Genomic DNA, 24,672 nt, shown 5'->3' with positions numbered 1-24,672 from the left:
AGTAACTTGTGCCAGGGCCAGCCAGGCTGGGTTGGGAAAAACGCTAACAAGGAACTGTCTGAGGGCTCGGGACTAAGAAGGCCTGGAGCAGTACCTCCCGGTTTGCACTGCAGGCTGTGGGCTGCCACAGAACTCCCAGTGTCCGAGCCGTGCCGCTGTCTGGTGTAGGTAGTAGCTTTTGTTTGGAGGAAGCCTAAGTTGTGAGGGACCTTGGTGCCAAAGGGACCAAATAGCTATTTTAGTAGCAGGATCCAGAACCGCAAGGTTGGGTCTTGTGGCTCAGGGAGAGGTCCCCAGATTTTGTCTACTGATCTGGTTTGATGTACAAAAGCCTGGGGTGGCCATAGAAGTTGGCTCAGACAACAGCCAACTTGCTTACTGGGGGTATCCAAGATGGGACTGGAGTTGTGGACTACCTACGTTGGGTCACACTGTCCCTGGTGTCCAGAATTTTGTCCTTTTACTCAACAGAGTGGGGTGGCTGGTCTGTTCTTGGGTGGTTGAGGGTGTGGCGGCTTCTGCTGGCTTCTGAGTCTTTGGGGGTTGATGGGCTTAGTATATTTCTTGTGTCTCAGATTCTCCAGATACAGCGGCTGGCCTGGGCCCACCTACTGGTCCTTTGCATCTCTTTCTAAGTGTCTGGGCAGGGGTGCTCATTGCCGTTTTATTTTGATTTTTGAGGCAGGTTCTTTCTCAAATAGCCTGCACTGGCTCTGAGCTCACTGTGCAGCTCTGACCGACCAGCCCTGAGTTTCCTGTCATCTTGGCTCTGCCTCTCGAGTGCCGGGATTAATGGCCACAAGTTGCCACAGGAGTTTTGACCACTTCATTTTCTTTCCCTTCCTTAGCCATTTCTTGTACTAGTGCTCATTGTGTATCAAGCTCCCTCCAAGTCCTTGGGAGATGTAGAGACAATCGGCAGGACTGCCTCACTGCCCGCTTGTTTGCCTGGGGGTGGGGGGAGGGGCGCAGAGCAGCCTATGAAATGTCCCACATGGGAGAGGGCCTAGGCACAGGGAGAAGCAGTGAGCTGAGGCAGGGGGAGAGGTCTTGCAGAGGTGATTCCAGGAAGCTTGTTTTAAGAAAGAAAAATGTGAACATTTTCCTGGGCCAGGCTGGTCTATACGGGGAAGAGTTCTGGCCCTGGACCAGGTGGCTCAGCCCTTCGGAGCTGGCTCTCTTCCTAGTCTCGGTCTTATCTCCAGAAGCACTGGGGGATGGAGTGGGCAGGCCCGCCACTGCCTGGGGTGTTGCTCCACAAGGTCTGAAAGTCTCATGACAGTCATCCCAGCTTAGCACTTGCTTTGTGAAGTTCCAGGACTGGGCGAGGCCTGAGGACATGCAAGGTGGGGTGCATGCGAGCTCATGAAGATGCAAGGATCCCAATCTGAAAGCAGAGGCCTTCCCAGTGTGAGCCTGCCCTGGGCCCTAACTGCCACTGCTTCATATTGGGCTGTTGCTGTAAGCTCAGAGGGGCACCCCTGGCCAGACACGTCTATACATGTCTCGGGCTACTGGACAGCTGTGGATCTCTCAGCCAGTTTTCTCAATGTCCTGGTAACATGCAAATACGCCCTCCGAAACAGGCCCCACCTGGAAGTCAAAGCAGTCTGAATGCAAACTCTAGTTTTGTTTAAGTGAATGTCCCACCCTGCCTCCATGGCCCTGCTGTCGGTCCTCAACAGAGAGGTGACCATGGATGGTGGGGGCAGCGTGCCTTTCTGTGGAGCCCCTGCCTCCCTCCCTTACTGTCCCCCAGGCTGACATGTTCACCTCTACCATAAAACAGCCCAGTTCCTGGAACTCCAACTTCTCCAAACCGGGGGCCTCCACCATGGCACCCCCACCGTACCCCTACCCAGCCCCACCATGCCCTGAGTGCAGGTTTGTGCCTGTAGGAGTGGGGTGCTAACGGCAATGTTTGGGACTGAGCGAAGGGTTTGTGGTGTTGAGGAGGGACCAGGGAATTTGGGGGGAATATCAGGTGACAGTGGCCAGACCTGCTAGGCTTGGCTCAGGTGTGTCCCCATCTCCTCCTCTATAAAACAGGGCTTTGGTGACTATCAACAACCTGTGTCATTATCAAGGTGGCAGTGTTCACAGCTGGGCTGTTTACAGAGCTGCCTCTGAGAGACATATGTGGGCAGGTACTTAAGTAGCTTCCCTGTCGCCCAGGCCTGGGCGTCGGGTTCTAGGTGGGCGAGGCTGGGCTCTCAGGCTTCCGTCCTTCCCACAGCTGGCAGGGGCAGGCAGCCTCCACTCTGCAACCAGGAGGGTTTCCATGGCCTCTTTGTGCATTCTTGGGCAGGGGTGGGGTAGGGACGGGTGGGCTCCTGCTAGCCCCTGGAGTAGAGCCTGGTGGCAAAGTCCATGCCTCTGAGCAGGGCCATTGCTCTCATCCTTACAAGGAAAAGAGGGCTGTGTGGGTGGGATTGTGAACACGGGAGCTTGCTAACCCCAGGCAGCAGGGCCAGGGCTGGTCCGCCTCTTGCTTCCTTCCCTCCCTCCCATCTTGGACCTCCCAGCACAGAGTGCATCTTACTTACTAGATCTCAACAGCTTCCCTCAGGGGCCTTTCACACCCGTGAGACTCCCCTGAAACAGATCTGGAATACAGTTTCTCAGGGGTAGGTCACTACCTGCCTGTGGGGGTCTTCCATTCGAACTCCAACCTGACCCAGTTCTGAGCTTGGGCCTCGGGCAGGAAACAGGAAGATAGAGGTTTACCTACCCTGGCCTGGGTTCCAGGACGGGGAACTGACCCAGACGCCTCTTTCCACATCCCCTGCCCCTTCCCCTTCTCTCTCCATCCCTGAAGTCAGTGTGCACCTAGGGCAAAGTGGATTCTGGGAGCAACCCTGGGAGCCCCAGCATTGGTGGGGTGCAAGGACAGAGACTGGGGGAGGGGGATGTGATGGAGCCCGATGGTTGACTAACTTCTACCACCAGGTTATGAGGTGGTGGCCCGTGGGACATGCACATGGGGTTCGGGGGATATTTCGTTCTTGGGTGTTATCTTGCCTAAGGTCGGTTTTATGAATGGGGAAATTGAGACTCTCTGGCTTTGCTGATGTCCTGGAGTTCATAGTTTAGCCCACAGAGTAGTAGTAAGGAGAAGATGGAAGCCAACAGTCCTTCTTTGGGCCTCCCCACCTCTCCTGGGAGGACCAACCCCCAAAGCTCCATCCCTAGTCCTCTAAGAACAGCAGTAAGGAAGGTATGGGGAGTTGTAATAGGCATGGTCCAGGGGACAGGTGTGTCAGGACCCTCAGGGTGGCCTTTGTGCACACAGTGGGAAACCCAGGTTCAGAGAGGAGGCAGATCTGCTCATAGTCAGACAGTACATTGGCCAGAGCACAGTAGCTTGCATCCATAATCCGGCTAGACCCGGAACTCCTTGTCCCTGCGGGGGAGTCATTAGGGCCAGTGCACAGGTCTGAATTACTGACAGAGACAGTCTGTGTGACAAGGACTCTGCCCCTCAGGACAGGGATGGAGCTGTTCATCTCCAGCACTGATTCCCTTGTGGGGGCAGTCCCTGGAGCCCAGGCCCAGCCAAGGTACAGGGCCTGTCTTTGAATAGTTAGGAACTTTAGGCTGGAGTTCTATGTGGAGGGAAAGCTTTGTTTGTTTCGTCTAAGTTCCAATAAAACTTTATTTACAAAGGCACGCAGTGGGAGAGATGAGGCTGCTCACTCACTGCCTTTCTCGTCTGGCACAGAGAAGGTGCCTTGACTTAGATCATTTAGAAAATTTGTAGGGTGCTGGACCTGGTGGCGCACACCTTTAATCCCAGCCCTTGGGAGGCAGAGGCAAGTGGATCTCTGTGAGCCCCAGGACAGCCAGGGTACAGAGTGAAACCCTGTCTCAAAAACAAGGAGCTGGAAAGATGACTTAGCAGCTAAGAGCACTGACTGCTCTTCCAGAGGTCCTGAGTTCAAATCCCAGCAGCAACATGGTAGCTCACAACCATCCGTAAAGGGACCTGATGCCCTCTTTTGGTGTGTCTGAAGACAGCTATAGTATACTTGTATACATAAAATAAATAAATCTTAAAAGACAGACAGAAAATGGTAGGGCAGTGTGACCAGTGATGTACACATGTTGCTGGGACAGCAGAGCATGCTGGGAACTATAACAACAAGCTGGTGCCTGTTAGCCATGTAGCTGTAATAGCCTGGGTCGTTACCAGCAGACTGTTTGCCAAATCGGTTGCACCAGTTCAGCTCAGCCTAGGATGGGACAGGAATTCCTGCTGTCCACAGCTTCCTCTCCTTCAGCACAGCCAGGCCTTCTCACTTCAGCCCCTCTGGTGGGAATAGCATGACACCTCACGTGCTGTTGACTTGACAGTTGTATGTCCTATGTGCACGCCCTCCTTGCTCCTTATACTCCCTGTCCCGGTTGGTGCTTGCTTCTCGTGCTCATTTAACGGCCATGCTCACTGGATGGAGAAGCACCATTTACGCCCAACTTGGAACCTCAGCCCAGTTCCCACGTACAGCCCAAGATGGAGGGCTTAGCTAGTGCAGTGGAGAGAGTCTCAGATTGCAGTCATCTGGGAGGAGGGAGCTGCCGCCAGGCTTTCTGTGCACTCTGTCAACATTTGCACGTGGACCAGCGGAAGGTTCGCTAGTTCCCGTGGGTCTGAGCATTAATACACACCCACTCAGGACTTCATCTGCTCCTTACACACCAGGGGATTCTGAGGCTTCCCACACTGGGTATTGGATTCAGGTGCTCATGCTTGGAAGGCAAATGTTTTGCCAACTGAAGCCCTTTCTCTCTCTCCCTCTCTCTCTCTCTCTCCCTCTCCCTCTCTCTCTCTCTCTCTCTCTCTCTCTCTCTCTCTCTCTCTCTCTCTCTCTCTCTCTCTCTCTGTGTATGGGTTTAATGGTTGTCTTTGTAGGAGAACACCTTTATTTTTGCCAGTATTTGAAAGATTGTTTACCTGGTAGGAAGTTCTTGACTGACACTTTTTTCCTTCAGTCTTTGCAAATATTGTTGTATTTTCTTCTGATTTCCATAATTCTCTATTTTTATTTATTTATTTATTTATTTATTTATTTATTTATTTATTTATTTATTTATTTATTTATTTATTTGAGACAGGGTTTCTGTATAGTCCTATCTGTCCTGTAACTCTGCCTGCTTCTCCCTCCCAAGTGCTAGGAACAAAGGTGTGTACTACCACCACCTGGATTTTTCCTTCCCTCCCTCCCTCCCTCCCTCCCTCCCTCCCTCCCTCCCTCCCTCCCTCCCTCCTTCCTTCCTTCCTTCCTTCCTTCCTTCCTTCCCCCCCTCTCTTTCTTTCTTTCTTTCTTTCTTTCTTTCTTTCTTTCTTTCTTTCTTTCACAAAGTCTCATAATGTAGTGCTGGGTAGACTACAATTTACTATGTAGACTGGGCTGTCCTTTAACTCACAGAGACCTGTCTGCATCTACCTCTGGATCGCTGGGATTAAAAGTGTGCACCACTACACTCTTGTCTTCTCTTTACATTTTTGCTTTGAGTCATGGCCTTGCTGTGTTGCCTAGACTTGAATTTGCTGTCTTTCTCCCTCAGCCTCTGGGGTAGCTGGGATCTCAAGCATGCATCTGCAAACCTGGTTTAAAATATTTTTCTTTTATATTAAAATAGTGAGTGTGAGCGTGTGAGTGTGTGTGAGTGAGTGTAAGTGTGTGTATGAGTGTACATGAGTGTATTGTGAGAGTGTGTGCGTGTGAGAGTGTGTAAGTATATGAGAGATTGTGTGTGAGTGTGTGTGAGTGAGTTATGTGAGTGTGTGAGTGTGAGAGTGTGAGTGTGTATGAGTGATTGAGATTGTGTGTATGAGAGAGTGTGTGTGTATGTGAGTGTGTGTGAGCATATGAATGAATATGTGTGATTGAGTCTCTGTATGTGAGTGAGTGTGTGTGTGAGTATGTGAGTGAGTGTAAGTGTGTGTATGAGTGTACGTGAGTGTATGTATGAGAGTGAGTGTGTGTGAGAGTGTGTAAGTGTATGTGAGATTGTGTGTGAGTTATGTGAGAGTGTGTGTGAGTATGAGAGTGTGAGTGAGTGATTGAGATTGTGTGTATGAGAGAGTATGTGTATGTGAGTGTATGTGAGTGTGTGTGAGCATGTGAATGAGTGTGTGTGATTGAGTCTCTGTATGTGAGTGTATGTGAGAGTGTGAGTATGTGTGAGTGAGTGTGTGAGTGCATGTGAGAGTGTGTGAATGAGTGTGTGAGCATGTGTATGAGTATGTGAGAGAGTGTGAGTGTATGTGTGAGTATGTGAAAGTTGTGTGAGTGTGTGTGAGTGATTGAGATTGTGTGTGAAAGAGAGTGTGTGTGTATGTGAGTGTGTGTGTGAGCATGTGAGTGAGTCTGTGTGTGTGTGTACACGCAGGTGTCCATGCCATACAGCTCATGTGGAGGTAGCTCTCTCATCCATCATATGGGTTCCAGGATTTGAGCTCAAGTTGTCAGGCACCATTACCTGCTGAGACATTTGTCCCACAGCTGTCTACCAGGTTCCTTCCATTGCCTCTTCGGCTGCCTTTTTCTCACATGTGAAGGGCTGCCCGTGGGTTACGGAGGCTCTGCTCTGCTCCTTTTTCTTCAGTGTTTCCTCTTGTGTTCTTCAACCTGCGTAGGAGATCCAGTTTGAAGTGTCTACTTCAGGCTCCTCCAGTCCTCTTCCAATCCTCCTGCCTTTACCTCCCAAGTGCTGGGATTACAGGCGTGCCCCACCAAGCTGGGCTTTATAATCCTGGAGGTTGAACCCAGGGCTTTGTGCATGGTAGGCAAGTAGTCTAACAATGTAACTACTACGTTCCTAGCCCTCAAATGTTCTCTTTCTTTATGAGAACCTTCCATCAGTCTCTTAACTCTATGCATGTTTCCTTCAGTGTTTTAAACAGTCTGTAAGTGGCCAGTTGCCTTTGAGCCTGTGTTAAGTGTGCCATCTGTGGACTCTTGGAGACACCATCCGCCAATTGCCTTGTTCAGTAGCGTGAACCCCTGCCACCTCCTGTTTCTTTTCACTGCCTACAATTCCTGCGTGGATGCTGGACTTTTAGGAGAACGCATTCCAGCAACTCTGGGTGTTCATTCAGGCTCGGGGTAGTTGTTGCTTGTGGTTCTTTGTTGGACTAGATCTACAAATCTACAGACTTTGAGCCCCAGACACCACTCTTCCGCGGCCCTACGGCTGCTCCCCACCTCTCCCACCCAGCGTCTCTGGATCTTACCTCAGGCCCGTGCTCACCCCTGCACACCCATGTCCTCCTGATAGCCTACTGCCCTTGTGCCCGCTAACAGCTCTTCTCTCTGTAGTGTCTGGCCGACAGCTGCAGCAGCGGGAGCCAGAGGCTGAGACGGAAGACGACTCTGTGAGTGTTGCCCTTAGAGGAAACCCATCCTCTTCAGTCCCTCTCCATCTCCCCACCCCACCCTACCCCACCCCCCAGGCTGGAGAGCTGCTAGTTAGAGGTAACCTCATTCTCTTCTCCCAGGTGACTGAAGGGCCTGCGGGTGAGATCATTCGGCCAAGGCCACAGGGGTCCTCACCTGTTTATGAATACACAGCTGAAGGTGCAGGCTTTGGAGGCCAGGTAAGCCACTGGGCAGAGCTGCTGGCAGAAGGAAGGCTCAGCTGTGGCCTGCAGACATGGCTTTCCCTGCTCATTGGTGTCTGTTGCAGCCCACCTACCCCGCCTGGTGCACGTGTCTACTTTCCCCCACTCCTCCAGTGTCCCTCCCTTTGGTTGGCTGAGCCACTGTTAAGGTGGGAACGCCTCCAGCTCGTGTGTGTGTGTGTGTGTGTGTGTGTGTGTGTGTGTGTGTGTGTGAGAGAGAGAGAGAGAGAGAGAGAGAGAGAAACCCTGAAAAGCCATGTGTGGCGGGGATATACACCTTAATGGCACACGCGCGCGCGTGGGCGCGCGCACACACACACACACACACACACACACACACTCATACTGTCTTGGAGAGGAGACTATAGGCTTCCTTGTGAGAGAGCCTTGACAGTAATGGCACACACACGCGTGCGCACACACACACACATACACATACACACACACACTCATACTGTCTTGGAGAGGAGACTATAGGCTTCCTTGTGAGAGAGCCTTGACAGTAGTCAGAGAAGACCTGTCTACTCTAAAGGACTCATTTTACAGTTTGAAAGTCTTCCCCACCCTGAAATACCTCCAGCTGCTGCAGGGTGGGGGTGTGCGTTCCTCAGTAAGGAAATGGGAGGTTGAGAGTTGCCCTTCCCAGCTAGGTCCCTGGGTACTCAGCTCTCCTGTATACTCTGCACCCCTAGTGTTCCTGTGCACACACATCCTTCTGCTCTTCTGTATGGATCCCCCCTGGCACTCCTGGCTCATTAGCAGTAACTCCCACCCTCTTGACTGCAGGAAAACAGTCAAGGCAGGCACAGCTCCTCTGGCAGACGTAGGTCCTGGTGGAAACGGGGTTCAGGGGACTCCGCAGCCTTCACCAGCATGAGCCATCCAGAGGTAGGTGTCTTGGCAGTGTGGCATCAGGGGAAACCATCCCTTAGGGACTTCAGCCCCAGGAGATGGAAGGAGGGCATACCCTTGTACCCCGAAGCAGGACAGATGCAGAGGCTAGCCTCTAACCCGACGAACATATTTACAGCTATGCCCCAATGTGCAGCGGACAACACTGTAGAAAATGGTACCCAGGCTGTGGTGAGGAAGGGCCCTGGCCAAAGATGTGAGGGGTTTAGTGGGTACCCACCAAGGGGCACTTTTCCTCTGTGCTTTTCTGGATAGCCTTGGTTTGGTTGATCACCTGAAGGATCAGGTGGATTGCAGAGGTTCCTGTGTGTTGCCCAGTGTTCATGTCTCTCTGGGGATGCAGAACAGGTGTTTTTCATGGGCTGGATGCTTGCATATTTGTAACAAACCAATGAGGGATGAGCAGAAGGAAGGCAGGCTCTTCCCTGGGGACTTGGCTGCCTAGACAGGCTGTCCCCTGTGGGGACAGAGTGAGATGATTCCACCTGAGGCTGCCAGTAGCTGGGCTTTCTCCAAATTTCAGACATAGCCTGCCGCACATGGTGGCCCAGTCAGCACAGAGCACCATCCTTGGGAGATACTGGACCCGACAATGATGCCCACAGGAGAGAGGCAAGCCGCCATCATGCCATTGATGTACCTCCGTTCCTTTCTGTGCAGGAGTCAACAGAGGTGACACTGAAGACTGACGTGGAGTCAGGAGCCAGTGGCTACAGTGTCACAGGTGGAGGGGATCAGGGGATCTTTGTCAAGCAAGTACTGAAGGACTCGTCGGCTGCAAAGCTGTTCAACCTGAGAGAAGGTACCACAACTGTACTCTCTCTGGGCTCCATCCTCAGCTCCAGGATGGGAGGGGGAAGCAGAAACCTGCAGCGGGTGGGCCTCGCCTGAGGCTCAGGATGGCCTTATGGACTTTGCTCAGCCACTGAAGATTGAGAAGGCACACTGTGCCTTGATTTTCTGCCAGCTGTTTGAGGTGCAGTTGGGGAGCTGGACAAATGCCAATATGCAGCCCACTTTCCATGTCCTGTGGGGCCTGGGGCACTAAGCCTGTTTGCTTCTGTTTCCTTCAGGAGATCAACTGCTTAGTGCGACCATATTCTTTGACCATATGAAATATGAAGATGCTCTTAAAATCCTTCAGTACTCAGAACCATACAAAGTTCAGTTCAGAATCAAACGGAAACTCTCGGCCAGCAAGGGAGAGGAAGGGGCTGTTCAGCATTCGCAGCAAGGCCAGGAAAATCAGGTAAGATCCAGGCTAGTGAGATCCAAGATGGCTCTGGTTACACTAGAGATCTCTTTCCTGTGCAGTGTCTCTACTATGAGCTTTCGTTCCCAAACAACCCACACTTCCCTTCTGTTTCAGGACAAGGACATTGCTGATGGGTGCATGGAGACCCCTACAAAAACTCTAGAAGAAGCTGGAGACCGAGAAAGGCTTATTTCTAAGTCCAGGGACGGACACCATAGGCGAACCCAGGACAGATTCTCCTGGCCAAAATTTCAAACCTTAAGGAGCAAGCAGAGGGCAGGCCCCCGACGCTCACACAGTTCTTCAGAAGCCTCAGAACACAGGGAAACACGAGATATGTCCCCCACAAGCACAGACACAGAAGTCCACAGGACAGCTGACAGACAGGAACGGAACACAGGGGAAGGGAGACGAAGACGGAGGTTCCTGAATTTGAGGTTTGGAATGACATCAGGTCAGAGCCCAGATACAAGTGAGCAGAAAGGCAAAGACCCCAAAGACAGGAGAGGAGATGCTGGAGCGCTGGATGGGTGCCCAACACAGGAGGATGACACAAAGGACAGAGAGGTGGCAGTTGAAGGCCAAAGGAAGGACAAGAAAGAGACAACTGGGTACATGTCTGAAAAAACCACGCAAAAAAACATGAGAGAGAATTACTACAGCATGGAAAAAGATATCCCAGGTAAAATAGATTTAAAAACAGACAGACATCAAAAGAAGAAAAAGCAGGATAAAAAACAGGAAAAGCAGACAAAACTGTTGCAACAGAGAGGTGAACACACAACAGGACTGAGATGGGAAGACAGTTGGGAGGAAGTAGAAAGTCTAGAAATTGGCATTGCAAGACTGTCTCTGAAAGACACACCAGAAGAAAACATGGAAGTAAATATACAGGTCCCTAGTGCCAAGCTGGAGGGGGAGCTGACCCTGGCCGACAAGGACGTGGTGGCCAAAGACAGCAAGTTCAAGATGCCCAAGTTCAAGATGCCCTCCTTCGGCGTGTCCGCGCCTGGCAAGCCCAGCCTGGAGGCCTCTCTGGAGGTGGGTGCGCCCAAGGTGGAGGCGGACGTGGCCCCGCCCCAAGTGCAGGGCGACCTGAAGACCCCTGACCTGAGCGTTCAGCTGCCGTCCGCCGACCTGGAGCTCAAGGCCGGCCAGGTGGGCGTGAAGCTGCCCGAGGGACAGCTGCCCGAGGCAGAGCTGCCCGCCGCCCAGGCTGCTGCTGCTGCTGGGGCCGGCCTGAAGGGCCACCTGCCCAAGGTGCAGATGCCCAGCCTCAAGATGCCCAAGGTGGACCTCAAGGGGCCCCACGTGGACCTGAAGGGCCCCAAAGTGGACGTGAAGGGCGCCAAGGGCGAGGTGAGCGCCCCCGACCTGGAGGTGTCCCTGCCCGGCGTGGAGGTGGACATCCAGGCGCCCGGTGCCAAGCTGGAGGGGGAGCTGGCCCTGGCCGACAAGGACGTGGCGGCCAAAGACAGCAAGTTCAAGATGCCCAAGTTCAAGATGCCCTCCTTCGGCGTGTCCGCGCCTGGCAAGCCCAGCCTGGAGGCCTCTCTGGAGGTGGGTGCGCCCAAGGTGGAGGCGGACGTGGCCCCGCCCCAAGTGCAGGGCGACCTGAAGACCCCTGACCTGAGCGTTCAGCTGCCGTCCGCCGACCTGGAGCTCAAGGCCGGCCAGGTGGGCGTGAAGCTGCCCGAGGGACAGCTGCCCGAGGCAGAGCTGCCCGCCGCCCAGGCTGCTGCTGCTGCTGGGGCCGGCCTGAAGGGCCACCTGCCCAAGGTGCAGATGCCCAGCCTCAAGATGCCCAAGGTGGACCTCAAGGGGCCCCACGTGGACCTGAAGGGCCCCAAAGTGGACGTGAAGGGCGCCAAGGGCGAGGTGAGCGCCCCCGACCTGGAGGTGTCCCTGCCCGGCGTGGAGGTGGACATCCAGGCGCCCGGTGCCAAGCTGGAGGGGGAGCTGGCCCTGGCCGACAAGGACGTGGCGGCCAAAGACAGCAAGTTCAAGATGCCCAAGTTCAAGATGCCCTCCTTCGGCGTGTCCGCGCCTGGCAAGCCCAGCCTGGAGGCCTCTCTGGAGGTGGGTGCGCCCAAGGTGGAGGCGGACGTGGCCCCGCCCCTGAGCGTTCAGCTGCCGTCCGCCGACCTGGAGCTCAAGGCCGGCCAGGTGGGCGTGAAGCTGCCCGAGGGACAGCTGCCCGAGGCAGAGCTGCCCGCCGCCAAGGCTGCTGCTGCTGCTGGGGCCGGCCTGAAGGGCCACCTGCCCAAGGTGCAGATGCCCAGCCTCAAGATGCCCAAGGTGGACCTCAAGGGGCCCCACGTGGACCTGAAGGGCCCCAAAGTGGACGTGAAGGGCGCCAAGGGCGAGGTGAGCGCCCCCGACCTGGAGGTGTCCCTGCCCGGCGTGGAGGTGGACATCCAGGCGCCCGGTGCCAAGCTGGAGGGGGAGCTGGCCCTGGCCGACAAGGACGTGGCGGCCAAAGACAGCAAGTTCAAGATGCCCAAGTTCAAGATGCCCTCCTTCGGCGTGTCCGCGCCTGGCAAGCCCAGCCAGGAGGCCTCTCTGGAGGTGGGTGCGCCCAAGGTGGAGGCGGACGTGGCCCCGCCCCAAGTGCAGGGCGACCTGAAGACCCCTGACCTGAGCGTTCAGCTGCGGTCCGCCGACCTGGAGCTCAAGGCCGGCCAGGTGGGCGTGAAGCTGCCCGAGGGACAGCTCCCCGAGGCAGAGCTGCCCGCTGCCCAGGCTGCTGCTGGGGCCGGCCTGAAGGGCCACCTGCCCAAGGTGCAGATGCCCAGCCTCAAGATGCCCAAGGTGGACCTCAAGGGGCCCCACGTGGACCTGAAGGGCCCCAAAGTGGACGTGAAGGGCGCCAAGGGCGAGGTGAGCGCCCCCGACCTGGAGGTGTCCCTGCCCGGCGTGGAGGTGGACATCCAGGCGCCCGGTGCCAAGCTGGAGGGGGAGCTGGCCCTGGCCGACAAGGACGTGGCGGCCAAAGACAGCAAGTTCAAGATGCCCAAGTTCAAGATGCCCTCCTTCGGCGTGTCCGCGCCTGGCAAGCCCAGCCAGGAGGCCTCTCTGGAGGTGGGTGCGCCCAAGGTGGAGGCGGACGTGGCCCCGCCCCAAGTGCAGGGCGACCTGAAGACCCCTGACCTGAGCGTTCAGCTGCCGTCCGCCGACCTGGACCTCAAGGCCGGCCAGGTGGGCGTGAAGCTGCCCGAGGGACAGCTGCCCGAGGCAGAGCTGCCCGCCGCCCAGGCTGCTGCTGCTGCTGGGGCCGGCCTGAAGGGCCACCTGCCCAAGGTGCAGATGCCCAGCCTCAAGATGCCCAAGGTGGACCTCAAGGGGCCCCACGTGGACCTGAAGGGCCCCAAAGTGGACGTGAAGGGCGCCAAGGGCGAGGTGAGCGCCCCCGACCTGGAGGTGTCCCTGCCCGGCGTGGAGGTGGACATCCAGGCGCCCGGTGCCAAGCTGGAGGGGGAGCTGGCCCTGGCCGACAAGGACGTGGCGGCCAAAGACAGCAAGTTCAAGATGCCCAAGTTCAAGATGCCCTCCTTCGGCGTGTCCGCGCCTGGCAAGCCCAGCCTGGAGGCCTCTCTGGAGGTGGGTGCGCCCAAGGTGGAGGCGGACGTGGCCCCGCCCCAAGTGCAGGGCGACCTGAAGACCCCTGACCTGAGCGTTCAGCTGCCGTCCGCCGACCTGGAGCTCAAGGCCGGCCAGGTGGGCGTGAAGCTGCCCGAGGGACAGCTGCCCGAGGCAGAGCTGCCCGCCGCCCAGGCTGCTGCTGCTGCTGGGGCCGGCCTGAAGGGCCACCTGCCCAAGGTGCAGATGCCCAGCCTCAAGATGCCCAAGGTGGACCTCAAGGGGCCCCACGTGGACCTGAAGGGCCCCAAAGTGGACGTGAAGGGCGCCAAGGGCGAGGTGAGCGCCCCCGACCTGGAGGTGTCCCTGCCCGGCGTGGAGGTGGACATCCAGGCGCCCGGTGCCAAGCTGGAGGGGGAGCTGGCCCTGGCCGACAAGGACGTGGCGGCCAAAGACAGCAAGTTCAAGATGCCCAAGTTCAAGATGCCCTCCTTCGGCGTGTCCGCGCCTGGCAAGCCCAGCCTGGAGGCCTCTCTGGAGGTGGGTGCGCCCAAGGTGGAGGCGGACGTGGCCCCGCCCCAAGTGCAGGGCGACCTGAAGACCCCTGACCTGAGCGTTCAGCTGCCGTCCGCCGACCTGGAGCTCAAGGCCGGCCAGGTGGGCGTGAAGCTGCCCCGAAGGACAGCTGCCGGAGGCAGAGCTGCCCGCCGCCCAGGCTGCTGCTGCTGGGGCCGGCCTGAAGGGCCACCTGCCCAAGGTGCAGATGCCCAGCCTCAAGATGCCCAAGATGGACCTCAAGGGACCCCACGTAGACCTGAAGGGCCCCAAAGTGGACGTGAAGGGCGCCAAGGGCGAGGTGAGCGCCCCCGACCTGGAGGTGTCCCTGCCCGGCGTGGAGGTGGACATCCAGGCGCCCGGTGCCAAGCTGGAGGGGGAGCTGGCCCTGGCCGACAAGGACGTGGCGGCCAAAGACAGCAAGTTCAAGATGCCCAAGTTCAAGATGCCCTCCTTTGGCGTGTCCGCGCCTGGCAAGCCCAGCCTGGAGGCCTCTCTGGAGGTGGGTGCGCCCAAGGTGGAGGCAGACGTGGTCCCGCCCCAAGTGCAGGGCGACCTGAAGACCCCTGACCTGAGCGTTCAGCTGCCGTCCGCCGACCTGGAGCTCAAGGCCGGCCAGGTGGGCGTGAAGCTGCCCGAGGGACAGCTGCCCGAGGCAGAGCTGCCCGCCGCCCAGGCTGCTGCTGCTGCTGGGGCCGGCCTGAAGGGCCACCTGCCCAAGGTGCAGATGCCCAGCCTCAAGATGCCCAAGGTGGACCTCAAGGGGCCCCACGTGGACCTGAAGGGCCCCAAAGTGGACGTGAAGGGCGCCAAGGGCGAGGTGAGCGCCCCCGACCTGGAGGTGTCCCTGCCCGGCGTGGAGGTGGACATCCAGGCGCCCGGGGCCAAGCTGGAGGGGGAGCTGGCCCTGGCCGACAAGGACGTGGCGGCCAAAGACAGCAAGTTCAAGATGCCCAAGTTCAAGATGCCCTCCTTCGGCGTGTCCGCGCCTGGCAAGCCCAGCCTGGAGGCCTCTCTGGAGGTGGGTGCGCCCAAGGTGGAGGCGGACGTGGCCCCGCCCCAAGTGCAGGGCGACCTGAAGACCCCTGACCTGAGCGTTCAGCTGCCGTCCGCCGACCTGGAGCTCAAGGCCGGCCAGGTGGGCGTGAAGCTGCCCGAGGGACAGCTGCCCGAGGCAGAGCTGCCCGCCGCCCAGGCTGCTGCTGCTGCTGGGGCCGGCCTGAAGGGCCACCTGCCCAAGGTGCAGATGCCCAGCCTCAAGATGCCCAAGGTGGACCTCAAGGGGCCCCACGTGGACCTGAAGGGCCCCAAAGTGGACGTGAAGGGCGCCAAGGGCGAGGTGAGCGCCCCCGACCTGGAGGTGTCCCTGCCCGGCGTGGAGGTGGACATCCAGGCGCCCGGTGCCAAGCTGGAGGGGGAGCTGGCCCTGGCCGACAAGGACGTGGCGGCCAAAGACAGCAAGTTCAAGATGCCCGAGTTCAAGATGCCCTCCTTCGGCGTGTCCGCGCCTGGCAAGCCCAGCCTGGAGGCCTCTCTGGAGGTGGGTGCGCCCAAGGTGGAGGCGGACGTGGCCCCGCCCCAAGTGCAGGGCGACCTGAAGACCCCTGACCTGAGCGTTCAGCTGCCGTCCGCCGACCTGGAGCTCAAGGCCCGCCAGGTGGGCGTGAAGCTGCCCGAGGGACAGCTGCCGGAGGCAGAGCTGCCCGCCGCCCAGGCTGCTGCTGCTGGGGCCGGCCTGAAGGGCCACCTGCCCAAGGTGCAGATGCCCAGCCTCAAGATGCCCAAGGTGGACCTCAAGGGACCCCACGTGGACCTGAAGGGCCCCAAAGTGGACGTGAAGGGCGCCAAGGGCGAGGTGAGCGCCCCCGACCTGGAGGTGTCCCTGCCCGGCGTGGAGGTGGACATCCAGGCGCCCGGTGCCAAGCTGGAGGGGGAGCTGGCCCTGGCCGACAAGGACGTGGCGGCCAAAGACAGCAAGTTCAAGATGCCCAAGTTCAAGATGCCCTCCTTTGGCGTGTCCGCGCCTGGCAAGCCCAGCCTGGAGGCCTCTCTGGAGGTGGGTGCGCCCAATGTGGAGGCAGACGTGGTCCCGCCCCAAGTGCAGGGCGACCTGAAGACCCCTGACCTGAGCGTTCAGCTGCCGTCCGCCGACTTGGAGCTCAATGTCGGCCAGGTGGGCGTTAAGCTGCTCGAGGGACACCTGGCCGACAAGGACGTGGCGGCCAAAGACAGCAAGTTCAAGATGCCCAAGTTCAAGATGCCCTCCTTCGGCGTGTCCGCGCCTGGCAAGCCCAGCCTGGAGGCCTCTCTGGAGGTGGGTGCGCCCAAGGTGGAGGCGGACGTGGCCCCGCCCCAAGTGCAGGGCGACCTGAAGACCCCTGACCTGAGCGTTCAGCTGCCGTCCGCCGACCTGGAGCTCAAGGCCGGCCAGGTGGGCGTGAAGCTGCCCGAGGGACAGCTGCCCGAGGCAGAGCTGCCCGCCGCCCAGGCTGCTGCTGCTGCTGGGGCCGGCCTGAAGGGCCACCTGCCCAAGGTGCAGATGCCCAGCCTCAAGATGCCCAAGGTGGACCTCAAGGGGCCCCACGTGGACCTGAAGGGCCCCAAAGTGGACGTGAAGGGCGCCAAGGGCGAGGTGAGTGCCCCCGACCTGGAGGTGTCCCTGCCCGGCGTGGAGGTGGACATCCAGGCGCCCGGTGCCAAGCTGGAGGGGGAGCTGGCCCTGGCCGACAAGGACGTGGCTGCCAAAGACAGCAAGTTCAAGATGCCCAAGTTCAAGATGCCCTCCTTCGGCGTGTCCGCGCCTGGCAAGCCCAGCCTGGAGGCCTCTCTGGAGGTGGGTGCGCCCAAGGTGGAGGCGGACGTGGCCCCGCCCCAAGTGCAGGGCGACCTGAAGACCCCTGACCTGAGCGTTCAGCTGCCGTCCGCCGACCTGGAGCTCAAGGCCGGCCAGGTGGGCGTGAAGCTGCCCGAGGGACAGCTGCCCGAGGCAGAGCTGCCCGCCGCCAAGGCTGCTGCTGCTGCTGGGGCCGGCCTGAAGGGCCACCTGCCCAAGGTGCAGATGCCCAGCCTCAAGATGCCCAAGGTGGACCTCAAGGGGCCCCACGTGGACCTGAAGGGCCCCAAAGTGGACGTGAAGGGCGCCAAGGGCGAGGTGAGCGCCCCCGACCTGGAGGTGTCCCTGCCCGGCGTGGAGGTGGACATCCAGGCGCCCGGTGCCAAGCTGGAGGGGGAGCTGGCCCTGGCCGACAAGGACGTGGCGGCCAAAGACAGCAAGTTCAAGATGCCCAAGTTCAAGATGCCCTCCTTCGGCGTGTCCGCGCCTGGCAAGCCCAGCCAGGAGGCCTCTCTGGAGGTGGGTGCGCCCAAGGTGGAGGCGGACGTGGCCCCGCCCCAAGTGCAGGGCGACCTGAAGACCCCTGACCTGAGCGTTCAGCTGCGGTCCGCCGACCTGGAGCTCAAGGCCGGCCAGGTGGGCGTGAAGCTGCCCGAGGGACAGCTGCCCGAGGCAGAGCTGCCCGCCGCCCAGGCTGCTGCTGCTGCTGGGGCCGGCCTGAAGGGCCACCTGCCCAAGGTGCAGATGCCCAGCCTCAAGATGCCCAAGGTGGACCTCAAGGGGCCCCACGTGGACCTGAAGGGCCCCAAAGTGGACGTGAAGGGCGCCAAGGGCGAGGTGAGCGCCCCCGACCTGGAGGTGTCCCTGCCCGGCGTGGAGGTGGACATCCAGGCGCCCGGTGCCAAGCTGGAGGGGGAGCTCTCCCTGGCCGACAAGGACGTGGCGGCCAAAGACAGCAAGTTCAAGATGCCCAAGTTCAAGATGCCCTCCTTCGGCGTGTCCGCGCCTGGCAAGCCCAGCCTGGAGGCCTCTCTGGAGGTGGGTGCGCCCAAGGTGGAGGCGGACGTGGCCCCGCCCCAAGTGCAGGGCGACCTGAAGACCCCTGACCTGAGCGTTCAGCTGCGGTCCGCCGACCTGGAGCTCAAGGCCGGCCAGGTGGGCGTGAAGCTGCCCGAGGGACAGCTGCCCGAGGCAGAGCTGCCCGCCGCCCAGGCTGCTGCTGCTGCTGGGGCCGGCCTGAAGGGCCACCTGCCCAAGGTGCAGATGCCCAGCCTCAAGATGCCCAAGGTGGACCTCAGGGGCCCCACGTGGACCTGAAGGGCCCCAAAGTGGACGTGAAGGGCGCCAAGGGCGAGGTGAGCGCCCCCGACCTGGAGGTGTCCCTGCCCGGCGTGGAGGTGGACATCCAGGCGCCCGGTGCCAAGCTGGAGGGGGAGCTGGCCCTGGCCGACAAGGACGTGGCGGCCAAAGACAGCAAGTTCAAGATGCCCAAGTTCAAGATGCCCTCCTTTGGCGTGTCCGCGCCTGGCAAGCCCAGCCTGGAGGCCTCTCTGGAGGTGGGTGCGCCCAAGGTGGAGGCAGACGTGGTCCCGCCCCAAGTGCAGGGCGACCTGAAGACCCCTGACCTGAGCGTTCAGCTGCCGTCCGCCGACCTGGAGCTCAAGGCCGGCCAGGTGGGCGTGAAGCTGCCCGAGGGACAGCTGCCCGAGGCAGAGCTGCCCGCCGCCCAGGCTGCTGCTGCTGCTGGGGCCGGCCTGAAGGGCCACCTGCCCAAGGTGCAGATGCCCAGCCTCAAGATGCCCAAGGTGGACCTCAAGGGGCCCCACGTGGACCTGAAGGGCCCCAAAGTGGACGTGAAGGGCGCCAAGGGCGAGGTGAGCGCCCCCGACCTGGAGGTGTCCCTGCCCGGCGTGGAGGTGGACATCCAGGCGCCCGGTGCCAAGCTGGAGGGGGAGCTGGCCCTGGCCGACAAGGACGTGGCGGCCAAAGACAGCAAGTTCAAGATGCCCAAGTTCAAGATGCCCTCCTTCGGCGTGTCCGCGCCTGGCAAGCCCAGCCTGGAGGCCTCTCTGGAGGTGGGTGCGCCCAAGGTGGAGGCGGACGTGGCCCCGCCCCAAGTGCAGGGCGACCTGAAGACCCCTGACCTGAGCGTTCAGCTGCGGTCCGCCGACCTGGAGCTCAAGGCCGGCCAGGTGGGCGTGAAGCTGCCCGAGGGACAGCTGCCCGAGGCAGAGCTGCCCGCCGCCCAGGCTGCTGCTGCTGCTGGGGCCGGCCTGAAGGGCCACCTGCCCAAGGTGCAGATGCCCAGCCTCAAGATGCCCAAGGTGGACCTCAAGGGGCCCCACGTGGACCTGAAGGGCCCCAAAGTGGACGTGAAGGGCGCCAAGGGCGAGGTGAGCGCCCCCGACCTGGAGGTGTCCCTGCCCGGCGTGGAGGTGGACATCCAGGCGCCCGGTGCCAAGCTGGAGGGGGAGCTCTCCCTGGCCGACAAGGACGTGGCGGCCAAAGACAGCAAGTTCAAGATGCCCAAGTTCAAGATGCCCTCCTTCGGCGTGTCCGCGCCTGGCAAGCCCAGCCTGGAGGCCTCTCTGGAGGTGGGTGCGCCCAAGGTGGAGGCGGACGTGGCCCCGCCCCAAGTGCAGGGCGACCTGAAGACCCCTGACCTGAGCGTTCAGCTGCGGTCCGCCGACCTGGAGCTCAAGGCCGGCCAGGTGGGCGTGAAGCTGCCCGAGGGACAGCTGCCCGAGGCAGAGCTGCCCGCCGCCCAGGCTGCTGCTGCTGCTGGGGCCGGCCTGAAGGGCCACCTGCCCAAGGTGCAGATGCCCAGCCTCAAGATGCCCAAGGTGGACCTCAAGGGGCCCCACGTGGACCTGAAGGGCCCCAAAGTGGACGTGAAGTACCCCCAAGTAGATATGTTTGACCACCATGATTCTGTGAGAACCCCTAACCAGGTTGGATTTTTTCCATTTTCTGATCAAGTGGGTAACTCAAGGGACATTTCTACCAGTTCGTGCCATGATTCTACTGATGCTGGTCTTTCACCTCCTTTTGTGCCTTCTCAGTCCTTGTTGTCATATGTTCGTCCATCTTTGAGTATTGTTGACTCTCCACACGAATCTCAAGGTAGTACACTCCCTCCTTTTACTGCTCGCGTATTGTTCCCCAAATTTCACAGACCTAAATTTACCTTATCTCTTCCACCTTCAGAGTCTGAAAACGTTCTGTCTGAGACTGAGTCTCAGGCTGTTGTCCATTCTTTTGTTACGGCTCACACCCTGTCTGGTTCAGTAGTCCCTCAGGTCCTTTCTTCCGATGCTGCTGCTTGTAGTGTTGTGGGTGTGTCCTCCAGTCAGCCTTCACTCAGTCAGCCACCTGAGGCACCTAAGCAAGAAGCAAAAGACACTTCCTTCAAATTGCCTAGCGTCAAGTTACCTTCTTTTAATTGGTCTCCAAAGAAGGCAGCAGAGAGTACAGGTGATTCTCAGTCACAGGAGACACCCACACCCAGTCTAAGTTTGTCCTCAATGGAAATGGATTCTCAAATTCAAAGTAGTGTTTCCATAGTGGAATCCCCCCAGCATGCCCCTCTGGAAAAGGACGTGGAGAAAGGAAGAAGCCGGAAGCTGAGCTTTTCCATGCCAAGACTGGCACTACCCAAGATAAAGGTTTCTAAGGGGACGGCTTCTGTGCCACACGGAGACATGAGGCCTTCACTCAGTGGTACCACATCTGGAGGTGATTTGGTAGTCGTAGAAACAGCTGTCAGTGATGCCCACGTTGGGGACACTCATTCAAAAGATGTCACCACAGAACTCCATGTCAGATCCCCCTCAACCACAGCAGAGTTGGTTAGGTCCAAAACTGAGCTTCCTTCTTCCAAAGATGATCTGAATGTCAGAGGTGACAGCAAAAGTCTCATGACTGTCTCTGCAAGTCAGCCCTTTGGGGAACTGGTACCACCCAGAACAGAAGGTCCCCTGCAGCCATCCGGTAGACAGAGAGATAACGCCTGCACCATGGAAACCCCTGAGATGGATCCCACAGCAAAGGAGACGTCAACAGACTCGAATGAGCGCCGGTTCAAAATGCCCAAGTTCAGAGTTCCTGGTTTCAGACGCTCCTCATCCAAGGAGCGAGACCGGCTTGGAGAACAGGAAGCCACTCAAAAGTCACAGACTCAGGTCATCAGCATCCCCTTGGAGGCAGAAGAAAAAGCAGCAGCCTGCGTGCAGCTGTCCCATGTGCCTGAGTCCAAGGTAGAGGCACATATCTCCCTGGAGACCCCAGAGGAAGGGACCAGTGTGAAGCCCGTAGAGAGCCCAACGTATGCAGATGTTGTAAAACGAGATCTCCACGGGACAGGCTCGAGGATGCATAGCTCCACTGTTGAGCATTCCCACACACATCTGTCCACCCCTGAGTTTGGGACCCATCTATATAAAGACTCTGTCTCCCTTGTGAGGGTCTCAGAACCCCAGCTTCCTCCAGAAGAAACAGGCAAGCAGCAGCATCCTGGGCCAGGAGGAAATATCCCTGCTGAGATGGAGGCTAGAACAGGAAGCTTGCCTTCCCAGCCGCGAGGGCCTCTGAGGCTGAAGGCCTCCATCACTGATGTGGCATCCCAGGTCTCTGTGGTGAGCATGAGTCAGCTCTGGGAGGATTCTGTATTGACTGTTACATTTCCCAAACTGAAGGTACCCAGGTTCTCCTTCCCTGCTCCCAGCTCTGAGGCTGATGTGTTCTTTCCTGTGGTGAGGGAGGTCGAAGCCAGCATTACTGGTCCCATGCATACAGGTAGCCCTGGGCTCTGGGAAGCCAGCATTCTAAAGACAGGCGCCGAGGACACCAGAATGCCACCAGCAAGCCTTGAGCAATCTTTGGAAGCATCCCCAATTTCTAAGGTCAGAGTGCACATTCAGGGGTCTCGAGGTGAAAGCCAAGAAGTCGCTCTTCCTAGCAGGATGGAAAGGTGGAGCGCTGACCCCTTAGCTCCTGGAGCCTTTTGTACCCAGATTGTGCGGGAGTCAGAGATCCCTGCTTCTACAATCCAAACTCCTTCTTACGGATTTTCTTTGCTGAAAGTGAAAATTCCAGAGCCCCCTGTGCAGGCCTGTGTGTATACAGTGGCTCCTGATTCGCAGCCGCAGGAGAGTGTGGGTGGAGCTCCCTCACCAGCCGCTGCAGGGGGACACTCTGCTCCTGCTGAGGCCCCACCTGATACTGGCGAACCATTTGAGATTATCTCTTCCAGTGTTGGCGTGCCTCCGGGGCCCCAACTTGCAGACAGCACCTCTGATGAGGAGCCCGCAGAGATTCTTGAGTTTCCTGAGGACAGCCAGGAGGTTAAGGTCTCTGGCATGGATACAAAACAGAAACCAGAAGGTAAAAAGGCCAGCCTGTTGTGGTCCTGGCTTCCGAGTATTGGGTTTTCCTCCGTGGAAGAGATGGCTGCTGAGTCCAGAGACACAACCCAAAGATCCCCTGTCCACGTGCAGCCTACCGCTCGGCTGGACCCCGAACTGCCCAGGAAACAGGAGAAGGCGGGCTGGTTCCGGTTTCCCAAGTTAGGGTTCTCCTCTTCACCCACTAAGAAGCCCAGGAACACTGAAGACGGGGAAGGCCAGGAAGAGCACAAGCCCCAGGAGGAGACAGTCACCTTTTTTGATGCTCGAGAAAGCTTTTCCCCAGAGGAGGAGGAGGAAGCCAAGTCAGAGGGGACAAGTGCCAGGCCTGGTTCTGAAGCAATGGTGGCATCCTCTGCGAGAACAGAACTCGTACTGTTGGAACAGGCTAGAGACACTGGTGACAAACCTATCCCCAGGCCCGTGGCCAAATGAGGTGAGAGGTCCGAGTCAGTGGATGAGACCAGCCAACTAGAACCTGAAACTTAGGGTCTGAAAGCAACCCCATAGCCCCTAGAACACGCGATTGATCTTGTGTCAATCCACAGGCTTAAAACCAAAGCAGAAATAAACAGCACTTAACCTGTCTCACACACAGCCCTCCTATAGGGAACCGAAATCCGCTACTTTCTTCCAAGCTTTGGAAGCAACGAAGGCTGCCAAATTGTCTGGTTCTGGGAGCTCTGTTGGCCTTCGTGGGGTAAGTCCCAAGAGGCTGCCCAACACCACGAGAGCAACGTTGTCTCTGAAGTACCCATGCCTGTGTGGGTAGGAGCAGCTTTTGGGGTAACCTCTGCCTTGCCGCTGCTGTTCCTAGTGACCTCAGCCAGCAGGGTGTGTGGTGTGTCCTTCCAACTCACATACTCGATCCTTCCTCGACTCTTTCGCTAATGGCAAGCTTTGGGGCGCAGACTGTGAGGGTGTGTACGCGCGGCACAAAGGTCTGCACTCAGTGGTACCTGCGGGTTGCCCAGCAGGGTTCACACACGGGTTTACCATTAGACCTTGGTGTGTGTCTGTTTGTCTGTCTGCCTGCCAGTGTGCTACTACTTTCCCAGATGTGTACAACTTCCATGCTCTGCCCAGAGCACCTCATGTACAGATTGCAGCCCATTCAGTCACCTTCAATAAAGGAAGCAATGCATTCAGTTGTCCGGTTCGCCAAGGTCTTTGGTTCTGGGGTCCTCATGTATCCCTACTCTTGCTTTCCTCTTATGCACTTGGGTCTCCGTCTCTACTGTGTAGCTCAGGAAACCAGAGCTGAGCTTCACCTTAGGGCGGCGGCCATTTTGCATGGGTTTGACATCCACACCCACAGCCAGAGACCTTATGTATACAGGGGAAGAAGTTGGGGCCCTGAGTTTATGATAGGGCAGGGGACACATGCATGCCCCTCCTGTCAGCTAGACAACACTGCTAGGATGGGACAGTCATGTGGAGTAATGTCAACAGAGAGCCGTTGCCCTGGAGGCTGAGCAGGGTCTTGTCCCATAATCAGAAATTGCTTTTACCTGAGGGACCTTCCGGCAGTCTGAAGTGAATTCACATGTTACTGGAGCAGGCCAGGGGCTTTCTGCAACCTCCCAACTGCCTGCTGATGCCCTCCTGGTATTCACTATTCCCAAGGAGACACTAAAACTTGGATTTAGCTTCCTCCTGACCCACAGAGCCTCTTGGCAACAAGCATTCCTTGTCTCACAGACAGGATGGCTTGAGGGGTGTGGTGAGTACTGGCCACTCCCAAAGCTGCCCACAGAGGGCTAGAAGGGTGGGGGCTGATGTGTAACAGGGGAATGGCCAGGGGAGAGAGGTTGGGTACTTCTGTTCGTGTCTCCATGAGTAGCCACACAGGCTGGAGAGTCAGTCAAGTTGAGGAGACATAGATGACTCTGGAAAGCTGATTAGTACACCTCTGCCCTACAGACAGGAACAGCTATAACACTCCTTGCCTAGGTCGTCCAGCCTCCCTCTGGGCTGATTTACAAGTGTCAGCCAAACTTGATGTGTGCCTAGTAACACTACAGAGTCTGTCTAGGGCACATTTATTATCCCTGCCTGTCTTAAGTGGGTCAGTCCTCTGCTCAAGGCCCCACAGGGATGCCATCAGATGTAAGCAGGGGCTATGTTTCATCTCCAGATAGAAGTATAGGAGCCACTGAAGTAGCCATGATTGCTATATCAGTTACCTGGGAGCTGGGTGAACACAGAAGGACCGCATCCTTTTGTTTCCTGGAAGCCATTGTCTACTCTATCACATGGATTTGCCTGCATAGCCAGCAAGGGACAGACTCCCAGACAGACGATGGTACAGTCTCATGTCACTCAGCTGAGGATGTGGCGCCTCTTATCTTGTATGTTCTTTTAGAGACAATAAGACATGAGCCTTGCCCGCACTCAAGGCAAGAGTACACAGAGGTATAAGTACCAGGAATTGGGTACTGTGGAGCTCACTAAGTTTGTTTGCCGCCTCAAGAAGGGCCATGTCATAGTACAAGACCCCCACCATCTCCTA

At 58.1% G+C, this 24,672-nt stretch overlaps 1 protein-coding gene across 2 annotated transcripts in view; it reads left to right on the top strand.

Moving 5' to 3' along the window:
* Ahnak2 (AHNAK nucleoprotein 2) overlaps positions 1-23,304 on the top strand; it is a 30,462-nt gene extending 7,158 nt beyond the window's left edge. For both annotated transcript variants that reach the window (NM_001378498.1, NM_001378499.1), the window contains 9 exon segments: positions 7,323-7,378; positions 7,502-7,600; positions 8,411-8,512; positions 9,197-9,338; positions 9,610-9,785; positions 9,906-11,870; positions 14,428-15,981; positions 16,240-18,053; positions 18,056-23,304. In NM_001378498.1, coding sequence (NP_001365427.1) covers positions 7,323-7,378; positions 7,502-7,600; positions 8,411-8,512; positions 9,197-9,338; positions 9,610-9,785; positions 9,906-11,870; positions 14,428-15,981; positions 16,240-18,053; positions 18,056-22,595 — 10,448 coding nt within the window. In that variant the 3' untranslated portion in view covers positions 22,596-23,304.
* Positions 23,305-24,672: the final 1,368 nt, after the last annotated feature.

Source organism: Mus musculus, chromosome 12 (genome assembly GCF_000001635.26).
Source record: "Mus musculus strain C57BL/6J chromosome 12, GRCm38.p6 C57BL/6J".
Classification (NCBI taxonomy): Eukaryota; Metazoa; Chordata; class Mammalia; order Rodentia; family Muridae; genus Mus; species Mus musculus.
Note: the sequence above shows the minus strand (reverse complement) of the source record. Positions and strands in the feature narration are given on the sequence as shown.